The 24,785-nt window shown below is 31.3% G+C and overlaps 3 protein-coding genes across 3 annotated transcripts; 1 reads left to right on the top strand and 2 right to left on the bottom strand.

Annotated features, from left to right (window-relative positions):
- Positions 1–1,314: 1,314 nt before the first annotated feature.
- LOC105800053 (auxin efflux carrier component 1) lies at positions 1,315–4,751 on the bottom strand. Its single transcript, XM_012630938.2, has 6 exons — positions 3,177–4,751; positions 2,807–3,056; positions 2,633–2,718; positions 1,998–2,155; positions 1,674–1,750; positions 1,315–1,584 (listed from the first exon to the last, which is right to left on the bottom strand). The coding sequence occupies exons 1-6, from the start codon at positions 4,354–4,356 to the stop codon at positions 1,518–1,520; spliced, it is 1,818 nt and encodes a 605-aa protein (XP_012486392.1). The 5' UTR covers positions 4,357–4,751; the 3' UTR covers positions 1,315–1,517.
- A 5,546-nt stretch (positions 4,752–10,297) lies between these two features.
- Positions 10,298–11,677, bottom strand: LOC105800052 (protein C2-DOMAIN ABA-RELATED 4). Its single transcript, XM_052620657.1, has 3 exons — positions 11,309–11,677; positions 10,932–11,027; positions 10,298–10,852 (listed from the first exon to the last, which is right to left on the bottom strand). Exons 1-3 carry the CDS (start codon positions 11,426–11,428, stop codon positions 10,538–10,540), a joined length of 531 nt encoding a protein of 176 aa, XP_052476617.1. The 5' UTR covers positions 11,429–11,677; the 3' UTR covers positions 10,298–10,537.
- Positions 11,678–23,021: 11,344 nt separating this feature from the next.
- LOC105800051 (WD repeat-containing protein RUP2) lies at positions 23,022–24,682 on the top strand. The gene is given in 2 exon segments (XM_012630936.2): positions 23,022–23,081; positions 23,083–24,682. Coding segments are annotated over 2 exon segments (1,236 nt in total). The 5' UTR covers positions 23,022–23,036; the 3' UTR covers positions 24,274–24,682.
- The last annotated feature ends 103 nt before the right edge of the window (positions 24,683–24,785 follow it).

The raw sequence follows: 24,785 nt of genomic DNA, 5'->3' as shown, positions 1-24,785 counted from the left end.
TTTTTGTCTTCACCCCTGTTACTAGGTTCACTTGTAATTTACATTGTTTTATGGTGATTTAATGGTTGTTTCGGATGATATTTGATTTGGGTTTTGTTTGTTTGTTGTAAATTTTTTGGTTCCCATGTTTGTGCTGATTTTTGTGTTTGATTAAAAAGAAGTTAGGGTTTGGTGTAAAATGATGTTAGGTTAGGGAAAATAGGGGATGCATCTGCGGCTTTTGCATGTGGATTTTCTCATAAAACTAGGGAAAATTTAGTACATAAAAGATGGAAACCTAATCTGTTACTGTCGATGAATTTTTAAAGGGAAATCACCAAATTTCTTGAATTTGGACCTTGGTTTTTTGCCGACCGATTTGCAACAGAACAAAGAGAATAAGAATCCCAATTGATTTTTGATTTGGTTACTGCTGATGAAATTGAAATGAAGTCTAGTATAAATTTTGATACCATAACAGGGAAGAGTGGGGTCATGAAATGGTTAGGGCGGCTTGGGAAGGCAACAAGGAAGAATAGTGACTTCTTTTTCTTCTTCTTCTTCTTCTTTTTGCCTGCCCACCTGTCCCTTTTTTCCACAAAAAATTAAGACCCTTCACTCCCTCAAGCCCAACCTCAAGCCCAACGTGACGCCCAACGTGACAAGTTAACTGGCACTTGCTCCGTTAGGGTAACAAAAAATATTAATAGATGGCTGATTTGTCACTTTTCGATAATGTTAGCGACTGTTTTATTATTTTATCAAAAGTGGATGACTGTTGATATAATTTACCCTCGATTAATTTAAACCAAACCTGCTTTCAGTTTTCAAAACATCAAGTTGTACTGTTCTGTAAATATTACTTAATATTTATCCAATGATACAAACGAAGGAAGTATGCTCTAAGAAATAAAATAAAACCCTGAACAGTAAATATAAAATATTCTTTAACCTAAATAATCTTCACATGCTGTTGACATTTTCTTTAATGCTCAGAGAGCATGAATTAGTGGAATTCAAAAATATTTTAACAAACCTGTGAATTTGAAATATTAGCATGAAAATTATATTTCTAAGAATCTATTTACACTGTTTTCTTAATTTGAAATGATGGAAATATAATACGGATTCGATTGGTGGACAAATATTTTGCCAATTTGAGTTGATATCATCCAAACTACAATTCAGTACAAGAAAATTAAATCCCAATCAACTTTAATTTGTGATTAAGATTTCAAAAACAAAAGCTTGGAACATTCATGCCACCAAACATAGCTGTATGGCCCATGCATCGTATCTAACATAAGTTATTGGAATAGAAAGGCAGCTCAAAAGTTATAACAAACTAGAAAAAAGCATTTCATTTTCCTCATAATTTGACTACAGAATAAGATTTTACAAATTTTACTAGGAAAAAAAAGAACAAGGAAGATTAAGGATTTGTTTTGGAAAAGGGGTTTGAATTTGATGGCATGGATTGGCTTTAATTAATTAATTAATTAATTAAAATGTTGATATTTAGGTTAGAGATGGCCCCTTCATAATCCCAATAAAATGTAGTAGACAAGCGTTATGGGCAAGGCTATTAGCATTCCAAAAATAACACTGCATTTCCAACAAAAAAAAACATGAGAGAATAAGCAAAAGTATTAGGAAATTAGAAAAAAGAAAGGAGAAAGAGGGTAAAGACTCACGCAGTGCTGAGAATATCAGGGTGTAGGTTGTATTCCTTGGCAAAGACAAAGGGAACAATGCCTTGTGGGAGAGCTGCCTGTTGTACATGCAAAATAAATAAGACATGTTAGATTTTGTATGAATGTTTGCTGACTACTTGTACACAGTTTCATTGAATCTGAAGATTGCACAATTTAAGAACATAAAAATAGAAAGAAAAGCTGTGGCAGTGAGTTTTGGAGGTTATGTAATAGTTAAGTTAGATAGGGTATGTTGGTGAAGGAAGAGACGGGAGAGGAAGTAAACGACAGTAGAGAAGCAAAAGATAGAGAAAGGGAAGTGACCTGCACAATGGCAACGTGTAAGAGGACGCCACGGAGTCCGACAGCTATGGAAGCGGCTGCCATCACAGCTGGACCTGCAAGGAATCTCACACCCATGGCAAAAGCTGCAACGGAATTTCCACATGCTATGATCCTCGGTTGCAATGCCATGAACAGACCTGTCATCACCATTCCATCAGAACCATGTCTATTCCTTTGCCCCCACATCCCACATTACCCCGACATACTCCAACTCAACCCTCATCTCTCTTTACAAATATTTCGAATTCGAACCGGCTTGTCTCTGACAACATTTCTTCTTTTGGATCTTTCATCATAACCCCCACCAACCCCCAGCATCATATCAAATTTATTTCTTCAAAACATTCAAGATTTTATACAGATTGAAATCTATAGCCAACTTATTATCATCATGACTATACTGTTTCCCTTACTTTGCTTACGCTGTTTTGCTTGCTTTTTTACAACATCTAATAATGATAAAGCCATTCATTACTCTCCTATTTTTTAATTTTTTTTCTTTTGAATATATTGCTCTGCTCTACTAACTAATGAAGTAGGGGAGAGTTTTACTTGAGAGAGATTGTATTTGTTTGCAAGTACAGGGGAAAAAGAAAAAGGTGAAATGAACTGACCAAGACTGAACATGGCCATGCCAAGCCCTGCATCTGACAGTATGGAAATGGACTTGGCTATTATGGCAGGCATTTGTACATTCCACCTAAAACAAACCAAGCAACAAGCTATAAGAAAAGCCACCAGATGCCAAAAACAATGATTTGTATTTGTATTTGTATTTGTATTTGTACCTGAATGAGATTAGAGACCAAGTGAGTCCTATTAAGCTTGAATACGTGTTGGGATTTCTGATAAGCTTTCTCCAAACCATGATCAGTATCAGCCTTGTGATGACACTTGCAGGAGGCATAGTTTTGGGCTTGCCATCCCCCACTTTGTCACCTTCGTGGTTGTTGGTCATTTCTCGTTCCAATCCTCGGTTCCCAAAGCTGAAATCCTCTCTCTCCATGTACTCCTCGTTATTCTCTCTATGTCCTTCCGCTGCGACGAAACGAAACACAAGCAGCATCACAAGTTCGAATCATTAATCTAAATGGGGAAACAATACAAATTCATATATGGAGACTGAAGTAAACAAATTAAAATGTGCTTAAAAGCTACCTTTCCCTGGGGAGACAGCCACTCTAACCTCTTTCTGCTCGTTTGCTCCATATTCATGGCCACCACCACCACCAAAGACGTCGGATACAGGAGAAGCACTTGAACTCCAAACAAACATATGAAGATCCCTACCACCATCTTCAGCCTTTTGCTGAGCCTGATCGTTAGGCTTCTTTGTATTAGCTTTAGACCCATTGGGAGAGAACATACCCGGATTAGGAGCCGGATAATGGGCTGCACCTGCGCCACCTTGTGCGTGGTAATGGAACCTTGGTTTACCCATGCCTGTACCATCCTCCTCATAATTGGATGGTCTGGGAGTTGGTCCTCGAGAGGCAGACAAACCGTAAACATCTGCAGCACCGAAATTGGAGTTGCGTCCCCCAGCCATCATAGAGTAGAAATCAGTGTGATTAAAGCTTGAGCCTCTTGGTGTTGGGTTTCTTGATGATTGCAACGAGTAGATCTCAGCATTGGTCAGATTGGAAGGGCGTGGAGTTGTTGAAGATAAACCCTGGGACCTTCTTGAGAAAATATCTGATCTTGAGGCATTGGATTTCCTGACAGTAACATGGAGCTTACCATCTTCTTTGATCTCAGCTTCAGTTTCTAGAGGTTGTCGACCATCGAGTGACATGATATCTGAGTCTACATGGATTGAAACAATAGAGCCAGCAGTGTCGGGGAATTGCTCAGATATCAGCATTTTGGCACCTCTATATTCAAACATGAAAAGCATCAAAGTGTACCAAATAATGCATTGAAGGACAACTATCTGCACCATTAAGCTTCCTGAAAACTCCCCGTACATTCCTTTCAGCAAAGGGATGCCCATCACCAAAGTGTTGGGAAGAGTAGAGAGTGAAAAAAGGGTGATGGTCCATTCCAAGCAACCCCTTTTGCTCACCTTGGACCAAACTGCCAGTATTCCAAGAACCATAACTTTTTGGAGGGTATCAGCTGCTATGAAACGAAAGTTCATAGCGTAAGGATCGTTAGAGGCGATGAAGTGGAAAGAGAGGAGAGGGACGGCAAAGAGAGCAACAAAGCGATTAATCCCCGAACACTGACCAGGAGAGAAGATCTTCCACCATTTCACTGAGCCGTAAGCTAAAATCATGGCCACGTAAAGTGGCACCATTGCAGTCATTACATGGTAGAAGTCAGTTAAAGTGATCATCTTTGGCAAGCTATTACCCCGACTGAATTACCCAAATCAAGAAAACTAGCTCCAAGTTTAGAAAAAAGAAGAAAAATAAGTTGAAACCTGATTGAGAAGCGAATAAGAAGAAGAGAAGAAGGAGGAGGAGGAGGATAGCGTTGGTGGAAGTGATGATGAGGGGGGAAAGCAAAGGAAATGGGAGCGCATGTGTTTTTGGGTTTTGGGGAAAGTGGGGGGTAATAAGCAGAGGGAATAGAGGAATTTTTAATTTTCACTATGCAGCTTTGAGAGTTGCGACCAAGCTTGCACTTGCAGTCCCCAAAGCACAGGGTTTTGCTTCTTTGTTTATTACTTTTCTTTAAAAAAAATTCAGGGTTTGTTTGCTTGCCTTTTGGTTTGGAAATATGATTAAAAAATGGGATTGAAGTTCAATTTTACGAGAACTTTGATTATTAGCTTGTTGAGTTTAAAATTAAATTTTATAAAGAATAATTGAATTGATTTGGATGGGATTTTTTGCTGTTTAAAAATAGATAGAAGTTGCCGATGGGATGTGAAAGTTCTTGATATTCGTGGCTCTATATTCAATGGACTAATGGTAAGATGAGAAGACAGAGTATTTTGGTTGGGGGTGGGGGAGGGGGCTTGTGACGGTGTGTGTCCCCAAGCACTTGTTTGTGTTACACTTTCTAAACTTTTGCATACATTAAAAGAGGTCCTTATCCTTTCCTCTTTCTTCTTGGATTCGCTTTTTTCTGCTCTTGCCTTCTAGATGCCTTCAAAAACAGAGAGAGAAATTAAGTAGATATTTACTTAATTTTATGAGTTTTTTTAATATTATTTACTCACAACTCAAAAATATCAAAATTATTATCCAACCATTAGAGATTAATAGCTACGTGATATTCGGTGTCGTATCGTTACTCATATGTCACTAGATTTGTTTATGAATTAGATTATCTATTTAAGTTCTACAGTTTCAATCACTTTATTAAGTAAACGTATAAGACTCGAAATGTATGTTTGGATGAAAAAATTAAGTCCGTTTAAAATATGCAACGGGCTTCGACTTCAACATTCAAAAATATAAATCCATTTTAGTACTTTAAAAATAGAACCCAAATTTCTATATACATGATTCAAAACTCAATATATTTCTATTCCTGCTAGGGTGATGTTAGTCCCCTCCTTTCCTCACTCTTCACTATTATCATTAAAATCCCCATCAACATACACTTCACCTTTACCCCACTTATTTTGTGCCTTATTATATCCCATACTAGCAACCTATCTTCGTATCCCTACAATTATCCCAATTATTCCCATCCACTATATTTTTATGTGTGCAGTTTTTATAACACTCAACTGTTTTCACCATATTCACCATGCTTGATTCGAAAAAAGTACTGAAAATGGGTCTTCTAATCTTTGTTTTACAGAAGAAGAAGGAGGCATAGTTGTAGGTCAAAACTTTGTACATAGTAAACTAAGCAAGTAAAAAATATACACAAGAAGCAATAAATCATCATAATTTGCGAATAGGATATCATGGTTAAAATTCTTGCCTTTTCATTATTTCTTACCATCCTACTTTTTATAATTTTCAGTTTTCACTGCAAGATAATAATGATGGATTTCAATTTTCGACATCATATCTCATCCAACATGCTTCAATCTTTTGTTAAATCACTTTTAGATCTCATATAATTTCAAATTTTGGAATATAATTTAAAAAAAAAACCATGATATAACTTAATTGTTTTATGCTTCAATCTATCCAATGATCAATACAAAGAGGTGGAGATGACCTCCAAGTAGAAATTTGTTCCCACTCAACAAAGCTCTCTATTTTAATTTGGGTGAAATCACAAAATTTGTTTAGGGGCTAAAATTAAATTGTAATTTTTATTATAGTAAAAGTATATTTCTTAAATGATAAAATCAAAATTTTATCATTTTTAAAAGGGATAAAGTGTAATTTTACATTTATTAATTTAAATTTTAAAAATTTTAAAAGGTCAAAATTTTTCATTTTAGGGAGGGTCGATGCCCCTACCAGCCCTTATAACTTCACCTTTGATAGATTCTACCCTGAATTTGGTAACTTTTCTCTAATTGACCCTTAATTTTTTTTCTAGATCGCATTGGTCCTTAAGATTGACATCTATTGCACAAATTGGTCCCTATGATTAACATTGTTAGTTTTTGAATAATTAAATGGCGTGACCAAACACAGAGGTAAGACGTGAACAAACAAGGTAACAACATGTGTCGTCCTCTTTAATTATTTTAAAAAATAAAAAAGTTTAAATTTGAAATATATATAAATTAAAAAATAAACAATTTTTAAAAATATAAGAAATATATAAATTATAAAAAACCAAAAAATGAATTTAGAATTAAAAATAAAACAAAAATAGTTAAAATTAAAAATCATAAATATTTTGAAATTTTCAAAACATAAATTTTTTAAAATTTTAGAAAATTAAAAAATATAAAATATAAAAAATTCAAAAAGCTACAAATAATTGAAAAAAGTAAGAATACAAAAAATGACCGAGTGTTGACCTAACACTGATCAATGTTGACCATGCGTTAACCCACGATGATCGGGCATTCACCAATCAGTTTTTATTTTTTGAATTCTAAAATATATTTTTTAATTTTTTGTAATTTTCTAAAATTTTAATCATTTTTAAAAATTTTATTGATTTCTTTTCAAAATGTTTTATTGAATTTTTTAAATTTTTAATATATATTTCTTATGTTTTCTAAAAATTATTTAGCTTTTCTTCTTCTTCTTTTTGAATTTTTAAGCTTTTTTTACCATTTTAGAATAATTAAAGAGGAAAACATATGTTGTTTCTTTGTTTGTTCACGTGTCACATTCTAGTTTGGCCACATCACCCAATTGTTCAAAAATTAACGGTATTAATCATAAGAACCAATTTATATAATGGAAGCTAACCTTTAGAACTAATGTGTTCCAAAAAAAAAGTCTAAGGGCTAAATTAAGAGAAATTACTAAATTTAAGGGCCAATTTATATATTAAGCCATTTAAAAATGATCATTCATTAATTTCATGGGTTTTTTTATATTTTGGAGAAATAAACTTTGTGAACAAGAAAAAGAAGGGTATAGAAACTAAACCCAAGCCAACATGCTTATTTTGTACACCCTGTCCCATCATCCTCTACTAACAGGAACACTAGAATTCAAAGCATTATCAAATAAAAATAGAATTAAGGAACGAGGGAGGACTATTGCACTCAATGTGATCCGCATAAGATAAAAGGCTATCTTAGCAAGACTATGAGCCGCCTTATTAGCATCACAACATGTCTAACAAAAGGACAAATTATGTAGTTGAGAAGCAATAACTCAACAATCCATAATCAACAAACTAAAATCCGATAAATCTTTGTGTCGCAATAATTACCTAAAGACAATAAGATCCAACTATGATGTTATTGATATTAATAACTTGCAACCAATAAAGAACTTCAAGAAGTGTAAACACCTCAATTAAATTAGGCACCAAGTATAAACGAGAACGGCCGGGAAGACTTTTAATAAAAATGTCATTCAAAATTCTGATTAAAAATATAGCGTTAATAATTTTTTTTTCTTGAATTTAATGAAAGTATTGTGCAAAATAAAAAATTAAAATAATAATTGAATAATCTTAATCAAAATGACTCAACATTAATTTAGAAAAATAAAAAATGGTGGTACGGCGATGAATGATTGGTTGTGGGGATTTGAATAAAAATTGAGAGACAAATGGATTGGTCCTAAAAGTGAGTAAAGGTGAAGCATGCGTTTTGGAAGTTAAGAGTGAAAGAGTTGAAGCAAAGGGAACAAGTTCACTCAGTCCAACCATCACGCAATGCAATGCCTTTCCAATAATATTATTACAATATGCACTCTTCCTTGTTTTAATCTTTTCTTACTAATTTTTCTATACATGAAAAAAAACTCCATTTGCATTAAATATAAAATTAAGTACGTACACGTGGATATGTCTATGCAAGATTTATAAAATAGCCTTTAGCCTTAAAGGATTAAACCATGATATTAGTCCCTGTACTTTATGAAAATTGTGGATTTAGTCCTTATATTTTAATTTGATCAATTTTTTAGTATTTGTACTTTTTGAATTTTTCGTCTTGACCCGAACAATAGCAGTTAAATCTATTTGTTTAAATTCAATTACTTGTCATTTACTGTAGATTTAGTTCATATTCTCCAATTGGACCGTTCTAAGTCCCTATATTTTTCGAATTTCGAAATTTTATTCTTGATGCAAATGACAGACACTAATCCATTAATTGAATTTTTAGTGATATGTGGAAAGAACAAGTTGACATGGCATGACACATATGATAATATATTTGTTATATCAAATTTTAAAAATAGTAGAACTTAACTTAATAGATTTAACAGTGATTATTTGGTGAGGACTTAACTTTCTAATCTCAAATGTTGCAATATTTATTTAGAAATGCTATACTACAGTCAATGAACATTGTGTTAAGCTGACAATAGACTATTTATTTTATTTCGAAAATAATGCAAAAAAGGAATTTGGTAAGTCATTGAACGAATCCATGTTTAAAGGGAAGTTTCTGAAAATATATTTAGGATAGATGGGAAAAATATGAAAGAAATCATATTATTTATGATTTCTTTTAATTATTTAATGATATTTTAATAAAAAATTTATATTATTGAGACGTGATTTTGATAATTTTTATCCTGAATCTCAAACTCCAAACTCAAAACCTTGAATTCTAAAACTCAAAATTAAGATTTAGGGTTTAGAATTTGAGGTTTAAGGTAAAAATACTAAAATTATATATTAATGATATGGAAAAAAATGTTGAACTATCATTAAATAATTGAAAATAGACTATAAATAATGTGGTGGGAAAGATCCATAAAATATTTTTTTAAATGCATTTTAAATTTTAAATTTCAAATTCCAAAGCTGATAAAAGGATAAAACATGAAGTTTAAATGCTAACTTAGCCATCCACCACCTCTGAAGATATTTATTTGTTTTATTTATTTGTTAGTGTGATTATTGCCTTCATAAATAAGAGTGAATATAAATAACTGCATAATATTTAGACTATAATTAGCATTGTGTGAGTCCAGATAAATTAAGCATAAATTATCTGTTGTACTAAAAATTGTTTAAGAAATCCATTTTCTGAGTAATGCTCCATAGGCTTAGAATTATTAATCCAAATTCACTAACAATTTTGGTCTCCCAATTTGAATAAGCTTTCCGAGTACAATTCTTAAACTAAACATGGAACATGTTAATCACCTTGAATAAGCCCAGCTCATCCAAACCAAAAGAGAAGATATAGTTTGTTCATTGCCTTTTATATATATATGTATATATATTTACTAAATTCGTTCGTTCAATTGCTAAATCGAAGGATAAAGGAGTTCACCAGTGTTACTTTTTGGGTCTTTGGGAAGAGGCCGACGGTGACGATGGAAGGTGACAAGAAGAGAAGGTGTAAAGATGAAGCTAGAAATTTATTTTAGGGAAGTCAACATTGATTTTAAATTTTTTAAAGAAGTTAAAATTGAAGGAATAAATTGTAATTTTACTATTTTGTGCGGGGCTAAGGTCACCCTCGACACTATGATCAACGTATAATTCAAGCAACAAAGAGTGAATTACGGCTTAAGAGACATAATCAAGGTATGACGCATTTAGTGGTTGAATGGGTTAATGTAGGTGTAGAAGCTGCTACATTGTCATGGCTTCTCAATTCCCAACTTGTGTGGAACAAAAATAAAAGAATTCCAACTTTTGATCCTCGTAGACATTGATGGAATTAATGCATGCCCATGAGCTGCAGCCCCGAATGGCACACAACTTTCAGATGAATGAAAGTAGTATATAGAATCATCACAGAAAAATACAAGACATATGTATAGAAGAACATTTTGCCAGAGATAGGTTCTGGCAGAAAACAAAAATAGATTGTAAATACTTTATTTGGTATCCAAAATGAATGGCAAGGCAGGATAAACTAAGACATGTTCAATCCTATATAAAAGCCACGGTTCAGACAGAATTTTGACTAGTAATACAACTGCTAAAACAACTTATAAAATAGACCAATGAAGGTCGTGATCGTTGTAATAGCTGGCGGAGAGTGAAAGAGCAGTAATTTATGCAGTTGGTGTTGGTGTTGCTGAGACACCTTTACAGCCAGGAACTTCAATCCACTCGAGTTGAAGTTCCACCTCACCACACTCCACGTTTCTCAATCTGAGGCAAAGGTCTTGAAGTACCTTCCCTTCCCTCAATACAACAACGCTCTCTTCAGCCAAGCAGTTTTTCCTACATGGTTGCACTTTGGCTAATATGGTTCCATCTGGGAAGTCTGCATAATCCATTCTCAATGCCTGTACGAATGCCACTATGTCAAACTCTGCATCTCCCATTTCGTCATCCATGCTAAATGTGTCATAGTCGAACACTGTCTGCATTCAAAACCACCAGATGTCACATTTAGATGCGATATAATAGGTAAGAAGCATGATGATTATGCGTTGGACTTACGAGCTTGATTGGCTCCCCAGGATCTGTAATGGGAAGAGTTAAATCTTCATTCCATACAGGATTAATATCCTTATTTATTACTTTAGTCTTCAATCTCTGCAACCAATATAAAATTAGAACCCTGAGTAACATACTAGAAAAATGACATGGTTACTTTCTTTTTCCAATTTTTTTTTATAAATAAACCCAAAATTTGTATTTTTTTTCATAATTACAGAAAACATATTTTAAAAGTAATCATTTGGTACATTAATTGACAATTTAATATTAATTACCAAACAATTGTTTTAAAAAAGAAAAAGAAAAAAATATGAAACTTATGATAAAATAAGTGGATAATTTGTATATCAATTTTTTGTTTGAGGTGAAAGAGAAACCTGCGTGCCCATCCGAACAACAACGTAAGGGTCGCTGGTACGGACATCACGAACAGCAAGGTTTATGCCCCGTTTGACGTGAATCCTCAACAGACCCATCAACTCGTCCATGCTTGTCATCTCTTTATTGCCTTGTTATTATTTACTTTCTAAATTTCCCCCTTCTTCCAAATCCAAAGGAAATTATGTCTCTTTGCCTAGAAAAATAAATTTTAATTAATATAACAGATAAAGAAGGAAAATTTTAGATTCTTTAGTCCGACTATGTGGTGGACGAGAGAGACTCCTTTTGGATTTTGTCAAGGTAAAAAAACAGTGGGGGTGAGACCCAGCGGGTGGGAGAATGTGAGGTTAATATCAGAGAAGGATGACCGGGAGAAGCGCTACTCTGTATGGAGGGAATTGGTCTACCCCTTTTTTGTTTCTTTTTACCCTTAACTTGAAATCAACCAACTACGACCAACACCTTTTATGAGCACGTGGCGTCAAATTACTGGTTGTTATTATTGGACATCTCACTTCATTTTCACTTTTCCATCTCTTTTTCTTACCACTTCTTTCTTTTCCTTTTTTCTTTCTTTAATATACCTCATTACACCCAAAGCTCGAGAAGAGGATTTTGACAATAATATAAGCTCAAAAAATAGGTATTGATAAAAAATGAAGCCCGATTTTTAAATGGACTGAGCTTCGGGTAAGTTTTATTTAACACGACTTGTCTCGAATTTGTAAAAAAATAGAAATTATTGTTCTGTTTTGTTGTTATTTTGCTACCATTTTACTATTTTATTATTATTTTATTGTTGTTTAAATATTGTGTAATTATTATTTTATTATTAATTTTGCTATTATTTTAGAGATATTTATTTGTTAAGTTACACCTATTTTTGTGTTATTTAAGTATAAAGATTTTTTTAATTTATTTTTAATTTATTGGGAAACATTTATTTCAATGTTTTTAGTGCATTTGATTATTATGTTTTTAAAATCGTTTTTATATAAAAAAAATATTATAAAAAATTAATACGGACAGGCCAAGTTGGGCTCGGGTTTTAACATTTTTATTCAAGCCAAGCTTGGAAAAAATTTAGACCCATTATTCTGACTGAATCAAGTCCAAACCTAAAATTCTGTTGAGATCTGACCCGAATTTGACCAACACCGACCCATGATCACCTCAATTACCCTAAATACAATGTAGAACAAAGTTCATCCAAAAAAAAATTCATTTTATGATCTTAGTTTAGTTGGTTTAATTACTATTGTAATAACTAAAAAGAATATAAGTTTAAACACACATATTTCAATTTAAGAGTTTTGGGTGTTTATAAGTAGAAGTGCACTGAATTTAAAAATTTCCTCCCAATTAAAGAAGAAATAATAATTATTATTATATTTTATTATGCACATTCAATAATTGTATTATTAAAGTTTATATTTTATAAATTGTATGAAGCGAGGGAATGTAAGATTTTAGCTCATATTATGCATATTAAACAACTTAATTTAAGGTTTTACAAGTTATATTTAAGTTTATTAAATTATTATTCAAAATATTAATTAAATTAATTACTTTTTATAGAATTAATTTAATTGCTTTAATAATAATTAAAGTTTATCCATTCATTCACATACTTGTTTTACATATTGGATTAAAAGTTAATTTATATAAATGGATCATTTATCTGAATATATATTAGGGTTACACATATTTAAAAAGGCATAATAACTTATTTGACCTTCAAATTTTACAAAAAAAAAGTCATTTTAACTATCTATTTAATTTAAATGAAAAATTAAAATGACTTTTTTTTTTATAAAATTGAAAGGTGTTATACCTCAGTAATCATCGACCCAAGTCCTAGAAGGGATTCAGGTTTCTAACCCGTAACCTGGATAGGTTCCACCAGAAGATTGAGTGTAAGGCAAACCACAAAAGGACAGCAAAGCGAGCTCACGGACCCAGCTCGCAAGGCAAGACCTCAAACCCAGCTCGTATGCCATCCAAATACGTGTCCAGCATGCACGAAGTTCGCCTAGAATGTCAGTCCCAAGAACAGAAAGGACCGCGTGCTCCGTGAATATGTACCCAGCAGACCTGGAGTTTGCAAAGAATGTCAGTACTAGAGGCAGCTGAGTCAAGGAAAAATAGTGGGGCTCGATCATGAGTTGTAATAACATCTACAGCAACATGTATAAATACCCGAACACTCCTATCAATAACACACGAGAAAATATTACTCAATAAAAGATATAAAAAAATTATTATACCTTAAATATTTAAGTAGCTAGCGAGGTGAAAACCGATTTTAGTTTTAATGAAGTAAAAGAGTTTACCTCTCGAAGCATATACCAAATTTGATATAGTGCACTCGTTCTAGGTTGGAAAGGATTGATGTTCGGTTGCCTCTTATAGCTCACCACTTGAGGAATCAGATTCTACCACAAAAGTAGCGTTGAAATATGGTAATGCAAACAGTAGAGGAGCAGTTCATTTAAATAATGCACCCATTGTTACATGATAATATCCTAAACATGACATCAATCTTAATAAATAACAAGGTGTGTAGTTAGTTTGAAGAGATTGAATGTAACACCTCCTAACCCCAAACCGTCGCTAGAATAGGGGTACAAGGCATTACTGGACCTATCAGACAATTTACGAATAATTCACAATTAAAATAACATTCATAGTATAATTTAATAATTAAATCCCTATAATGGACTCTCGAAGCCCAAAACATGTATTAAAAGTATAACGAAATTTGTTTGAATATTTCGAAAAAAATTTCGTAATAAATTTTTTTAAAATTGACAGTATTTCTACTTATTTTACATAAAACCCCTACAAACTTAAAACTAAAACAAACCAATACCAATATTTCAATCAAAGATTTTATACCTTAAAACGCTACTAAATCATGCTTAATAAATTGATTTACTACTTTAATTATAAAGATTAAAGTTAACATGTAAAAAACTAATTCATATCTTTCATTCCATTTCAAGATTTAATACTAAGTTTACTAATTTATAATTTTAAACTTATTTATCATCCCAAAAATCATAACAATTTACTTACAACCAAGATCATTTAGCATATATATTTACATATATATATATATATATATATATATATATATATATATATACGACTACTGTACATTCATCTAGTACATGCCACTTAAACAAAAGGAAGAAATACATCACCAAAATTTTTTTGTTGGAGTCGAGATCTTTTTGGATGCCGAACTGGACCTTGAACTCTAATGATCTGCGCACGGAAACAACCGTACGCTGAGTATTTCATACTCAGTGGTATTACTATAAATTAAACTATTTAATATTAATAAATTACAAACATCAACCATAAGCCTTTAAAAAAATCATTTAAACTAATTATACATAATTATACCATAAACCTTTAAAAAAATCATTTAAACTAATTATACATAATTATATATCACTTCATAAATCTTAAATTCACATATATATATTTTTCATATACTAATTCAATTCATAATTTAATTCATACATTCTTTCTCGTACTTTTCAATAGTGCCAAATCAATCAATCTCATTTTCAAATTTTCATTTCAATTATTTACCCTATTAACAAGACTCAGACTCTGACAGATACATGGATTCCACCCAAACACACCAGAATATCCAACCTAACACACCTAGAATAATATAAATCCTTCTTAACACACCAGTATATCATATCCTCCCAAACACACCAATAAGGCATTAGATGCCTCTTCGGATAAACCGAAGCATATAATAACAGAATCATCTTCATGGCCGAACTACAAATCTCCTCATCATATCACAGATCCTATGGCATGCCATTTGTATCCAATCTAGTTCGATAAGTTAATAAGGTATTATTTTACTTTTCCAATTTCGAATTCATTTTCACAACAATTTCAAATATTCAATCAAATCAAAACATCTATTACTTCAATTCACATATAATTCAATATTCACACATATTCTTACTTAATTTCAAATGTTATTACTTACCTTACTTTAAATGTCTCATGGTTACAATTTCAATATAGCGTTTAGTAAATAGTTTAAGTTATAGTAATACAAATTCGGAATACGCGTTTACTCCTCAACGATCTTTTCTTTTCCTTTGGATGCCGATGCCTTGTTTTCCTTGTTAGTTACGAAAATAATAATTAATTTCATTATTAATTACAATATTAAATTATAAAAATAAAAATAAAAATAATTAAATTTTATTCAATTCCTACTTATTCCCAATTTAATTCTAACTAAGCTTACTTACTTTTCTAGCTTAATTCATACTTCTTTTCTACTTAATTTATTGTCATATTTAACTCAACTATTCAATATTCATAATTAAACCCTAATTTAAGACTTCTTATAACTTAATCCTAACTATGTAAAACTTATAGCTCACTTTACAATTTGATCCTTTAATCAATTCTAACTAAAATTTCTATCAATTAAACCCCTAATTTAACAACTTGTTCAACATGAATCATGTTCAAAAACCTATGAACTTCCATAACCTTCACTTAATTTCAACAAAACTTTGTTTTAAAGCTTCTAAAACATCAAAATTAAGAGAAAAGGACTAAATTTAGCTTACCAATTAAACTTGAAGCTTTAAAATCCCAATTTCTCCCTTTTCTTTTCTTTCCCTTTTTTCTCCCTGTTTTCGGTTTGTTCTCTGTTTCGTTTCTATTCTTCATTTGTTTCTTTTTCCTTTTATTTACTTACTTTACTTTATTTTATTTGCTTTATTATTATTTTTAATTACTAAATAATTAATATAATATCAATATAAAATATCTTATGCTTAAATATTAAGTAAATCAATTGTTTAATTACATTTGTATAAATTTTATACCATTTATTTGTCAATTATCTTATTTATTTAATAAAATCTATTTAATGATTTAATATAATTATTACAAATGTATATATTTTATCAATACATTTGTATTAAATCACTACCATACATTTGTCTTTGTTTAACTTATTTCATAATATAATAATAATAATAATAATAATAACAATAATAATAATAACAATTAATATAATTTATTATTTAATATTAAACCTTAATGATTAGTAATTGTCATTTTGATCCTTTATACTTTCTTTTAATCTATAATTAAACTTTTACCCTTTACTCTATTTAGTCCTTTTCCTAATTATTCTTAATTAGACTAAATTCACCTAATTAATACCTAATTAAGCACTCAACTAAACTCATAATTACTTCTAATAATTATTTGTGACTTAGTTTACTAAGACGGAGGCCCGATAATGTACTTTTCCTATGCTCGTGAATTTTGGGTCATTACATTGAAAGTTGGGGATTCAACAGCAGCAAGAACAACTTATTACTGACCACTAGAAAGCTGGGGCCAGAAAATAGGGCTTAAGATTTAGGGTTTAGGGTTGCTATATATTTTGCATATTTGAAATTTAGTCTCATTACATTTATATTTAGAAATTTAATGCTTCTACTTTTCAGATTAAAAATTTCGAGTCTAATTATTACCACTATTAAAATTCTTCTATTAACTTCTTTGGTATCATATTTTGAAATTAGAAAAAACACGCTTGATAGTCATGTAATGGTAAAAATAACATTAGAAATATTGATTAATAAATATATTTAAAACACTCATTCAAACTTGTCATGATAAAATAATTATTTTATGTTGGAATTGTATTCTTAAGAAAAACCGACATCGTTATTTTGATTGAAATAGTTAATAATAGTAATTATTTAGACTAACTAATGACATTATAAAAGTAGAGGGTCAAATTATGTCAAAAGTAAAGTATATAGATAAATCTTAAGTTTCAACATAGTTTAAGGGCCAAAATTGAAATTTGACTATTGTGTTATAATGTAAAAAATACAGCGCAAGCGTAAAAGAAAGGAGAAGTCACGTGTCAGTCTCTAAAACTCATATAACATTCAAATTAAATATAATCATGTAATATTTTAATCAAAAGTTAAAAATATGAATTATTTGGACAAATTGATAACATTATAAAAATACAAACATCAAATTATGTTATAAATTAAACTATTAAAGTATAGAGTTTAAATATCAAATTTAGATATAATAGAGGGACTAAAACTAAAATTTAATCATTTCTCTAAATGTAAAAAATAAAAGAGGACGTGGCAAAAGGAAAATATGATGGATACTACTTTAAAATATAGATATATTAGACATACTCATGGGTTGGGTCACCTATCCAAGCTCGAAGGCTCGTCTAAAAAGGAAGGATTTAGACAAAATATGAGGCTTGAAAAATGAGTTTGAGTAAAATTTAAGGCTCGTTTCTTAAAAGGGTTGGGTTTTGAGTAAGATTTTTTTGGCCCAAGCTCGGCCCAAATATATTATATTATAAAAAAATATTATATTAATTATACATGTTAAATACTAACTATACGTATTTATATTAAATCACTAATCTAATAACAATTAAACTCATTACCCAAAACCTAACAAAATACATTTCCCAACTAAATAACCCAACTCAAAATATAAAAATATAAAATTATATTTAATACAATAAAATATTTATTATATTTATTTGTGTTTTTTAATATAATAAAATATTTATTATATTTATGATAGTGTTTTTTAATATAAACACTTTTTTAACATATTTTTAGGGTAAACTACAAAAATAGTCACGTTTGGTTGCTTTAGATTATATTTTAGTCACTTATGTTTGAATTGTTATGTTTTAATCACTTACGTTATCATTTTGTTATGAAGTGGTCACTTTACCGTTAAGCTCCGTTACCTCCCTAATGGCGTTCTACGTGGCAATCCAAATTAAATTTATTTAATTAAAAACCTATTTTCATCTCATCAATTGGACATCTAAGTTGGCATTTAAAACCTATTTAGACTGCCGCGTAGGACTGTCGTTAGGGAGGTAATAGAGTTTAACGGTAAAGTGACCACTACATAACAAAACGATAACACAAGTGGCTAAAACGTAACATTTTAAACATAAGTGACTAAAATGTAATCTGAAGCAAAAAAAAGTGACTATTTTTGTAGTTTATCTATATTTTTAATATGTTAGAAAACTTTTATTTTAGCATTTTTATTGTATTATATATATTTTAAAATTAAATAAAAAATAATCTAAAAAATCAAATATTGGTAGGTCGGGTCGGACTCGAATTTTCCTTTCTTAAATTGGGTCGAGCTTAGACAAAAAAATCTGTTTTCAAGTTGAGTTGGACCTAAACTTAAAAAGGTGGTCTATATATCTTGCACGGACCCAATCCAAACTTAACCCGACCCAATTTATGATCACGGTTTTAACATATATAGATTAGTTTAGTAGTTGTTGCATGAATCAACTTGCGTTAGGTTGGAATGTTTTCAATTTTTTTATAAGATAAAAAGAGGGGGCTGTGGGGCGGTTCAAGCACTGTCGCGTGTCTTTAATAATGGATAAGAAACAGGCAGGGTGTCCTTTTGTTTTGCCCTAGCTGGAAGAACATATAAAGATACGCATACATCCAGTTATCCACCAGCGGCAGAAAGAGGTAGGGGCAATCTAGAAGAAAGTGGTCCTGCCTGCATGTTGTCCACATCTTATCGCCTCTTCCATTTTCCATTAAAGTGAATGAGATATACTCAACACTCCATCAACCCTTCTCAACACTAAGCCATAGCGACGGCGTTTTGTCTGTATGTCTCAATACCAAAGTGCATTTGCTCCATGCTCTACACCCAGACTAGACGTTCATATTTATTTTATTGTCTATAAAATTTATAAGTATCATCTCTTAATAATTTATTATATCTTTGGACTATATGTTAGTGGGTGTGTTTAGACTTTAGACTATCCATGGACCAACTTGGATTGCTCACCCAACTTCATTTTCGACTCTACCCATTAGCTTGGATTCGCTATATTTAATATTTAATATTATATAATTTAAATAAACTAATTTGAAGTTATATATAATAATTTAATATATTTTAAAAGGAATTAGATTATGATAGACTCATGATATAGTGAAGAATATGTATAAAAAATTATGTAACATAAATAAAAGGCCCACTTCTAGGCTTAAATTATTTTTTTTAGAAATATAAAATTACAAAAAACCACATTCATAATACTATTTATTACTTTTTTTTAGATTGAAAAATATCTTTTAATCGTTTCTCAAGTCAACTTATGCCCCTGCTTAATAATACATTAATAAAGATAAATTAATAAAATCATAAAAGGTAACCTACAATCCCGTAGGTGGCTATGCATTTAAAAAGTACAAGGAAATAGCAATTAAGAGGCAGAAGAAAGGAGTGTATGAGATTGAGAAGCGGTGGAGGAGGAGGACCATAGGAAATTGGAATAAGGGAAATTGACATTGTCAGTCAGTTGAATGATATTTTAGAGTAGTTGTTGGAGTTAAGGCAGAGATGCGAAAATAAGTTGAGGTGGGATGACAAATTAAAAGGCCAAGCTTAATCCACGTAAGCCATGAACCACCATTGAACCACCCTACAATGCAATGCGATGCAAAGCAAACATATGCCTATTAGATATATGTGATACTCTGAAAAACCTTGTTTTTCAAACTCGAAACCTCAATCCTAAAAACTTGAACTATGAATCTTGGGTTTTAAGGTTTAAAGTTTTGAGTTTGAGATTCAGGATAAAAAAAAACTACTAAAATTATATATAAATAACATGGGAAAAATTGTTGAAATGTCATTAAATAATTAAAAAGAGATCATGGATGATGTGAAATAATTTCTCGAGAATATGATATTATTAAAAAGAATGATTTTAAAATACTTAATTTGTAAAGATATTTTAAACAAATAAAAAGGAAAACAAAGCCTTTCTCCACACCATAGACAAACTTGAGGTATAAAAAGAGGCAACGTCCACCCTTCAGTCGCATTTAATATTCTCCCAATTCCCATATCTTTCCCTCCTATACTGCATTTACAAATTGATGAAAGAATGTTGTACTTTTCCTTATCGTTATTAATATTTCTATGTTGCACATTTTTAACTTGAAAAATACCATAATCACCCTATAAAAATATCCATACAAACAGGGATAAATTATAGTTTTTATTATTATTGTAAAATACTATAGAAATTATTGTAAAATACTATAATAAACTATAGAAACAGGCATTTAACTTGTAAAATACCATAATCACCCTATAAAAATTATTAAAATGTCATTAAATAATTAAAAGAGATCATCCGAAAGATTGACATCAATAATTGTTTATATTTAATTTGGCTATTGATATTTTTATTAATATTTTAATTATTTACAATAAATTATAGTTTTGTGTCCATAATTATTAATTTTAAATGTTTGATTGGGATGTAAAATTTAATTGTATAGTTAATAAAATATAAAATTATTTAAAACATATTTTCATCATAAATAAAAGTCGTTAAAGTCGGCTAAGAGTGAAAAATAATTAATAAAATGTAGAAAAAATTAAGACAATAATAATGTATAAAATATTAAAAATTTAAACAGATAAAGAATTAATTATAAAAAAGCTCACTTAAAATAATCGATAGAGACGATCCCGAAGGAACAGGCAAGGAGCCTTGGTCCCTACTTGATTTAATAAAATTGCTTGTTTAAGGCTTCCTTCTTAATTTGGTAAAATTGCTTGTTTAGGCCTAAGGAATAAGGACTGAGGAGTAGTCCTTACGCTAAAATGTAAGAATAACGAATTAGCGGGAGGTGGTGCAGCATGTAAGCATTCGTATTCTAGATGTTTTAATTAAAATATTGTTTAGTTTAAATATCCTAAAACAGAGATGTTCGGAAATAAAAAGGATTAATATAACATTTGGTATTTAAATTTGATATATTTTTAAATTTAGTATTTAAGTTTTTTAAATTTAATATCTAAATTTGATACTTTTTTAATTTGGTCCCTAAACTTTTTTAGTCCAATTTGTTTCCTCAACTTGACATATTTTCTTAATTTGATGACTAAACTTGTCAAACATTAAACAAATTGTTCCAATATATTAACAATGTTATTTTTTATGAGGTAGCAAAATAACCGATGTATGATTGACTTGTGGTAAAAAGCATGAAATTTCTTTTTTTGTAATTTAAATGATCAATTACTTTTAGTTTAATTTATTTAATTTTTTAATTGGCATAATGATTTTTTTAGCCCTCCAACTTTACAACGAATTCATTTTAGCCTTCCATTTAAAATTTTGCTTTTTTTAGCATTTGAACTTGTAGTCTTTTTTTTTTTTTATCAAATCACCTCAAAATGGATGAAAAAGTTAATGTTTGTTAACATTGCTGACGTGGCATGCACTTAAATGACATGTCAATATTTAATTTTTTTAATATCTAAAAATACTTTTTAATAATTTTAATGATTTTTAACTTTATTTTTTTTTTGAAAATTTTAAATTTTAAAAAATTAGTTAAATCCTGATGTGTCACCTACATGGCAATCCACATGTATCCCATGTCAACAAAGTTAAAAAAGTTAACTTTTCCATTCATTTGGGGTGATTTGACAAAAATACAAGTTAAAGGGTTAAAAAAGGCGAAAATTTAAATAGAGGGCTAAAATGATTTTTTTATAAAGTTGGAGGGCCAAATAAGTCATTATACCTTTTTAATTTAACATAATCGTTTTTTTTCTTCTATTTTAGGTTTTTAAAACTCTTATTTTCTTCTTTAATATTCATTCATTAACCATGGTTGAAAGCACAAGTTTTTTAACACTAATTTCCTCTCATATAGATGATACTTTTGTGGAATTAAGGGTTTTATGAAAACTAGGCCATGCTTTAAGGCTGTGATCCCTCATGAATCATCTTGAAATTATTAGTTAAAGCAAGAGAAAACTTCAAATATAATGTAATTATTTATGTCATTAGATTTCATGTCATCTACCACATGTCGGTGATATTTTAGTTATTTTTGCCCCCTCATAAAAAATTAGCACCATTAGTGTTTTGGGTAAGATCTGTATAACATTTGATAAGTTTAAATAGCAAATTAGACCCCCAAAAGGCTTAAGTTATAAATTAAAAAAGTGTCATGTACCAAATAAATAAGAAGAACTTAGATACTAAATTAAAAAAAAGTGAAATTCAAATACCAAATATTATATTAAACCTTAAAAAAATGTGCCTTCTTCTTGACCTTGACATGATTAGAGATCATTTTCTTTTGTTGTAAAAATTGAATGGTTAATAACGGTTTTGATCTTTTTACTATGTAAAATTTATAATTTAATTTTATATTATAATTTGATATAATTTAATTCTCTTATTTTTATAATATTATTAGTTAATTTATATTTTAATACCCTAATCTGTTATTGTAAAATAATTTTAAAAGTCCAAATGCTTAATATTTTTTAAAAAGATTCAGATTAAAATTATATAAATATTGAAAAACTAAATTTATTATTAATTATTTTTAAAACATTAGTTACCAAATGGGAAATTTTTAGTGATGAAATGGTGACTATTCATCTCATTTACCCTAATTATTTTTGGAATAATAATTTAAGCAATGGCATTACTGTAAAAGAACACTAAGGGGGAGCATTGAATTAAAATACGAGAATGGTTATGGGTGTGCGAAAATTATAAGCGAAAATAAATATCATAGTTATCCACACCACACACCAATTTGATTGCGCTTTAGTTGAGTTGGGTGCATGGGAGCCTTTCATTGGTTTGATGGTTCAAAACCCTCCCATATATGCCTCCATCTCCATTTCATTTGAATGGGCAATGAACGATTTCTCCTCCGGATTCCATCCCCCCGCCGTCCCAGGCCATGAAACCAAACTATCCGCAGAAGAAAAACAACCAGCCGCCCGTTGTGAGTGGGATTTTTCACTCGCCACCGTTGTCTCCTCCACCGCCAACGCCACCGTCTCTGACACCCTTGGAGTCATCGAATTCGACCCCTCTAATACCATCTTAGCAACCGGAGGGATTGCAAGGAAGATTAGGATTTACACTTTGAATTCTTTGTTGGGGCCTCAAGAAGAGACTGTCCATTTTCAAGGTGAGCACCAAAGTATTGCGTTTCTAGACCATACTAATGCGTGTGGTAATTGCATCTTTACCCCAGCTAAGCTTAGTAGCCTTAGGTGGAAACCCGGGACCGGAGGCCGCATCTTGGGTTCCGGAGACTACGACGGTGTGGTCATGGAGTATGATGTAGAGACGAAGGTGCCAATCTTCGAACGTGACGAGCATGGTGGGAGGCGGGTTTGGAGCGTCGACTATTCTCATTCGGATCCGTTCCTCGGGGCATCCGGCTCGGACGATGGCACCATGCAAATGTGGGACCCACGCTGCGGCGAAGTAGGGGGAAGTGTGGCTAAGGTGCAGCCCACGAAGTCACGCAGCTCGGTTTGTTGCGTGGAGTTCAACCCCTTCGGAGATGCATTGATAGCTGCCGGATGCGCCGACCAGAAGGCCTACGCCTATGATGTAAGGAAAATGGTGGAACCCGTACACATTTTCGATGGACATACGAAAACCATAACATACGTTAGATTTCTGAATGCCCAAACACTGGTTTCCGCTGGAACCGACGGGTGTTTAAAACTATGGAATATCGTTGATTCTCGTTTACTTAGAACATACAAAGGGCACGTAAACAGTCGGAGCTTTGTGGGGTTGTCAGTGTGGAGGCATGGAGGGTTGCTTGGATGCGGATCAGAAAATAACCAGGTGTTCGTTTATGATACCAGGTGGGGTGAGCCCATTTGGGTGCATGGCTTCGAGCCTATGGGTAGAGATAGCTCCGATCATCACCATGCTTTCGTCAGCAGTGTGTGCTGGAGGCAAGTCAATGAAGACCAGTGCACACTTGTTGCAGGTGGTTCCAATGGAGTTTTACACGTATTCGTGGGCAAGAGGAAATCTGATTCAGAGTAGCCCATGTTTGGAAACATGACCTTCCTTTCCCCCTCAACAATGTAATATTCAAAGTTGAATCTGCATTCTCCATATCTTACTGTTGTAGCTAAAACATTTCGGTTGAATTATAAGGTTTGACAATATTAATTAATTAATTAATAAAAAAAGGGGATGGAGGCCCATCAGAAGACAGGAAGATGAGATTATATGTAATAGGCTTTGCTTTTGTTTTGATATGATTTGTTTGAGATCTGCTAACAGCTGGTCAATATGAAAGCACACCTACTTGGAGTTGACATCTTTGGCACTCCACCATGCGCTTTCCCCAGGCTGCCTGCAATTCTTCTTCTCCCTCCCTCCCTCTTACGTTAGTTTCATTCTTCAGTTTCAATAATATAAGAGCAAGTCAACAAAGTTGATTGGATCATATTGTTCATTTATAACAAAAGGATTTCTAGTTTTGAAAAAGAAAGTTGTAGTTTTGCCACTATTGTTAAAAGAAAGGTTGCTAAAGATGAAGATATCTTGTA

This window comes from Gossypium raimondii, chromosome 9 (genome assembly GCF_025698545.1).
Source record: "Gossypium raimondii isolate GPD5lz chromosome 9, ASM2569854v1, whole genome shotgun sequence".
Taxonomy (NCBI): domain Eukaryota; kingdom Viridiplantae; phylum Streptophyta; class Magnoliopsida; order Malvales; family Malvaceae; genus Gossypium; species Gossypium raimondii.
The sequence above is the reverse complement of the archived record's forward strand: the minus strand, read 5'-3'. Positions and strand labels throughout refer to the sequence as shown.

What these genes read in the sequence shown, in the direction of transcription:
- LOC105800053 (XM_012630938.2), bottom strand. Translation starts at nt 4,356, where the DNA reads ATGATCACTTTAACTGACTTCTACCATGTAATGACTGCAATGGTGCCA. An exon ending in GGCTGTCTCCCCAGGGAAAG is followed by an intron (nt 3,057 to 3,176) that starts GTAGCTTTTAAG and finishes GTTTCGTCGCAG; the next exon opens with CGGAAGGACATAGAGAGAAT. An exon ending in TACACGTTGCCATTGTGCAG is followed by an intron (nt 1,751 to 1,997) that starts GTCACTTCCCTT and finishes CATGTACAACAG; the next exon opens with GCAGCTCTCCCACAAGGCAT.
- LOC105800052 (XM_052620657.1), bottom strand. Translation starts at nt 11,428, where the DNA reads ATGACAAGCATGGACGAGTTGATGGGTCTGTTGAGGATTCACGTCAAA. An exon ending in TTGTTCGGATGGGCACGCAG is followed by an intron (nt 11,028 to 11,308) that starts GTTTCTCTTTCA and finishes TATTGGTTGCAG; the next exon opens with AGATTGAAGACTAAAGTAAT. An exon ending in CTGGGGAGCCAATCAAGCTC is followed by an intron (nt 10,853 to 10,931) that starts GTAAGTCCAACG and finishes TTTTGAATGCAG; the next exon opens with ACAGTGTTCGACTATGACAC.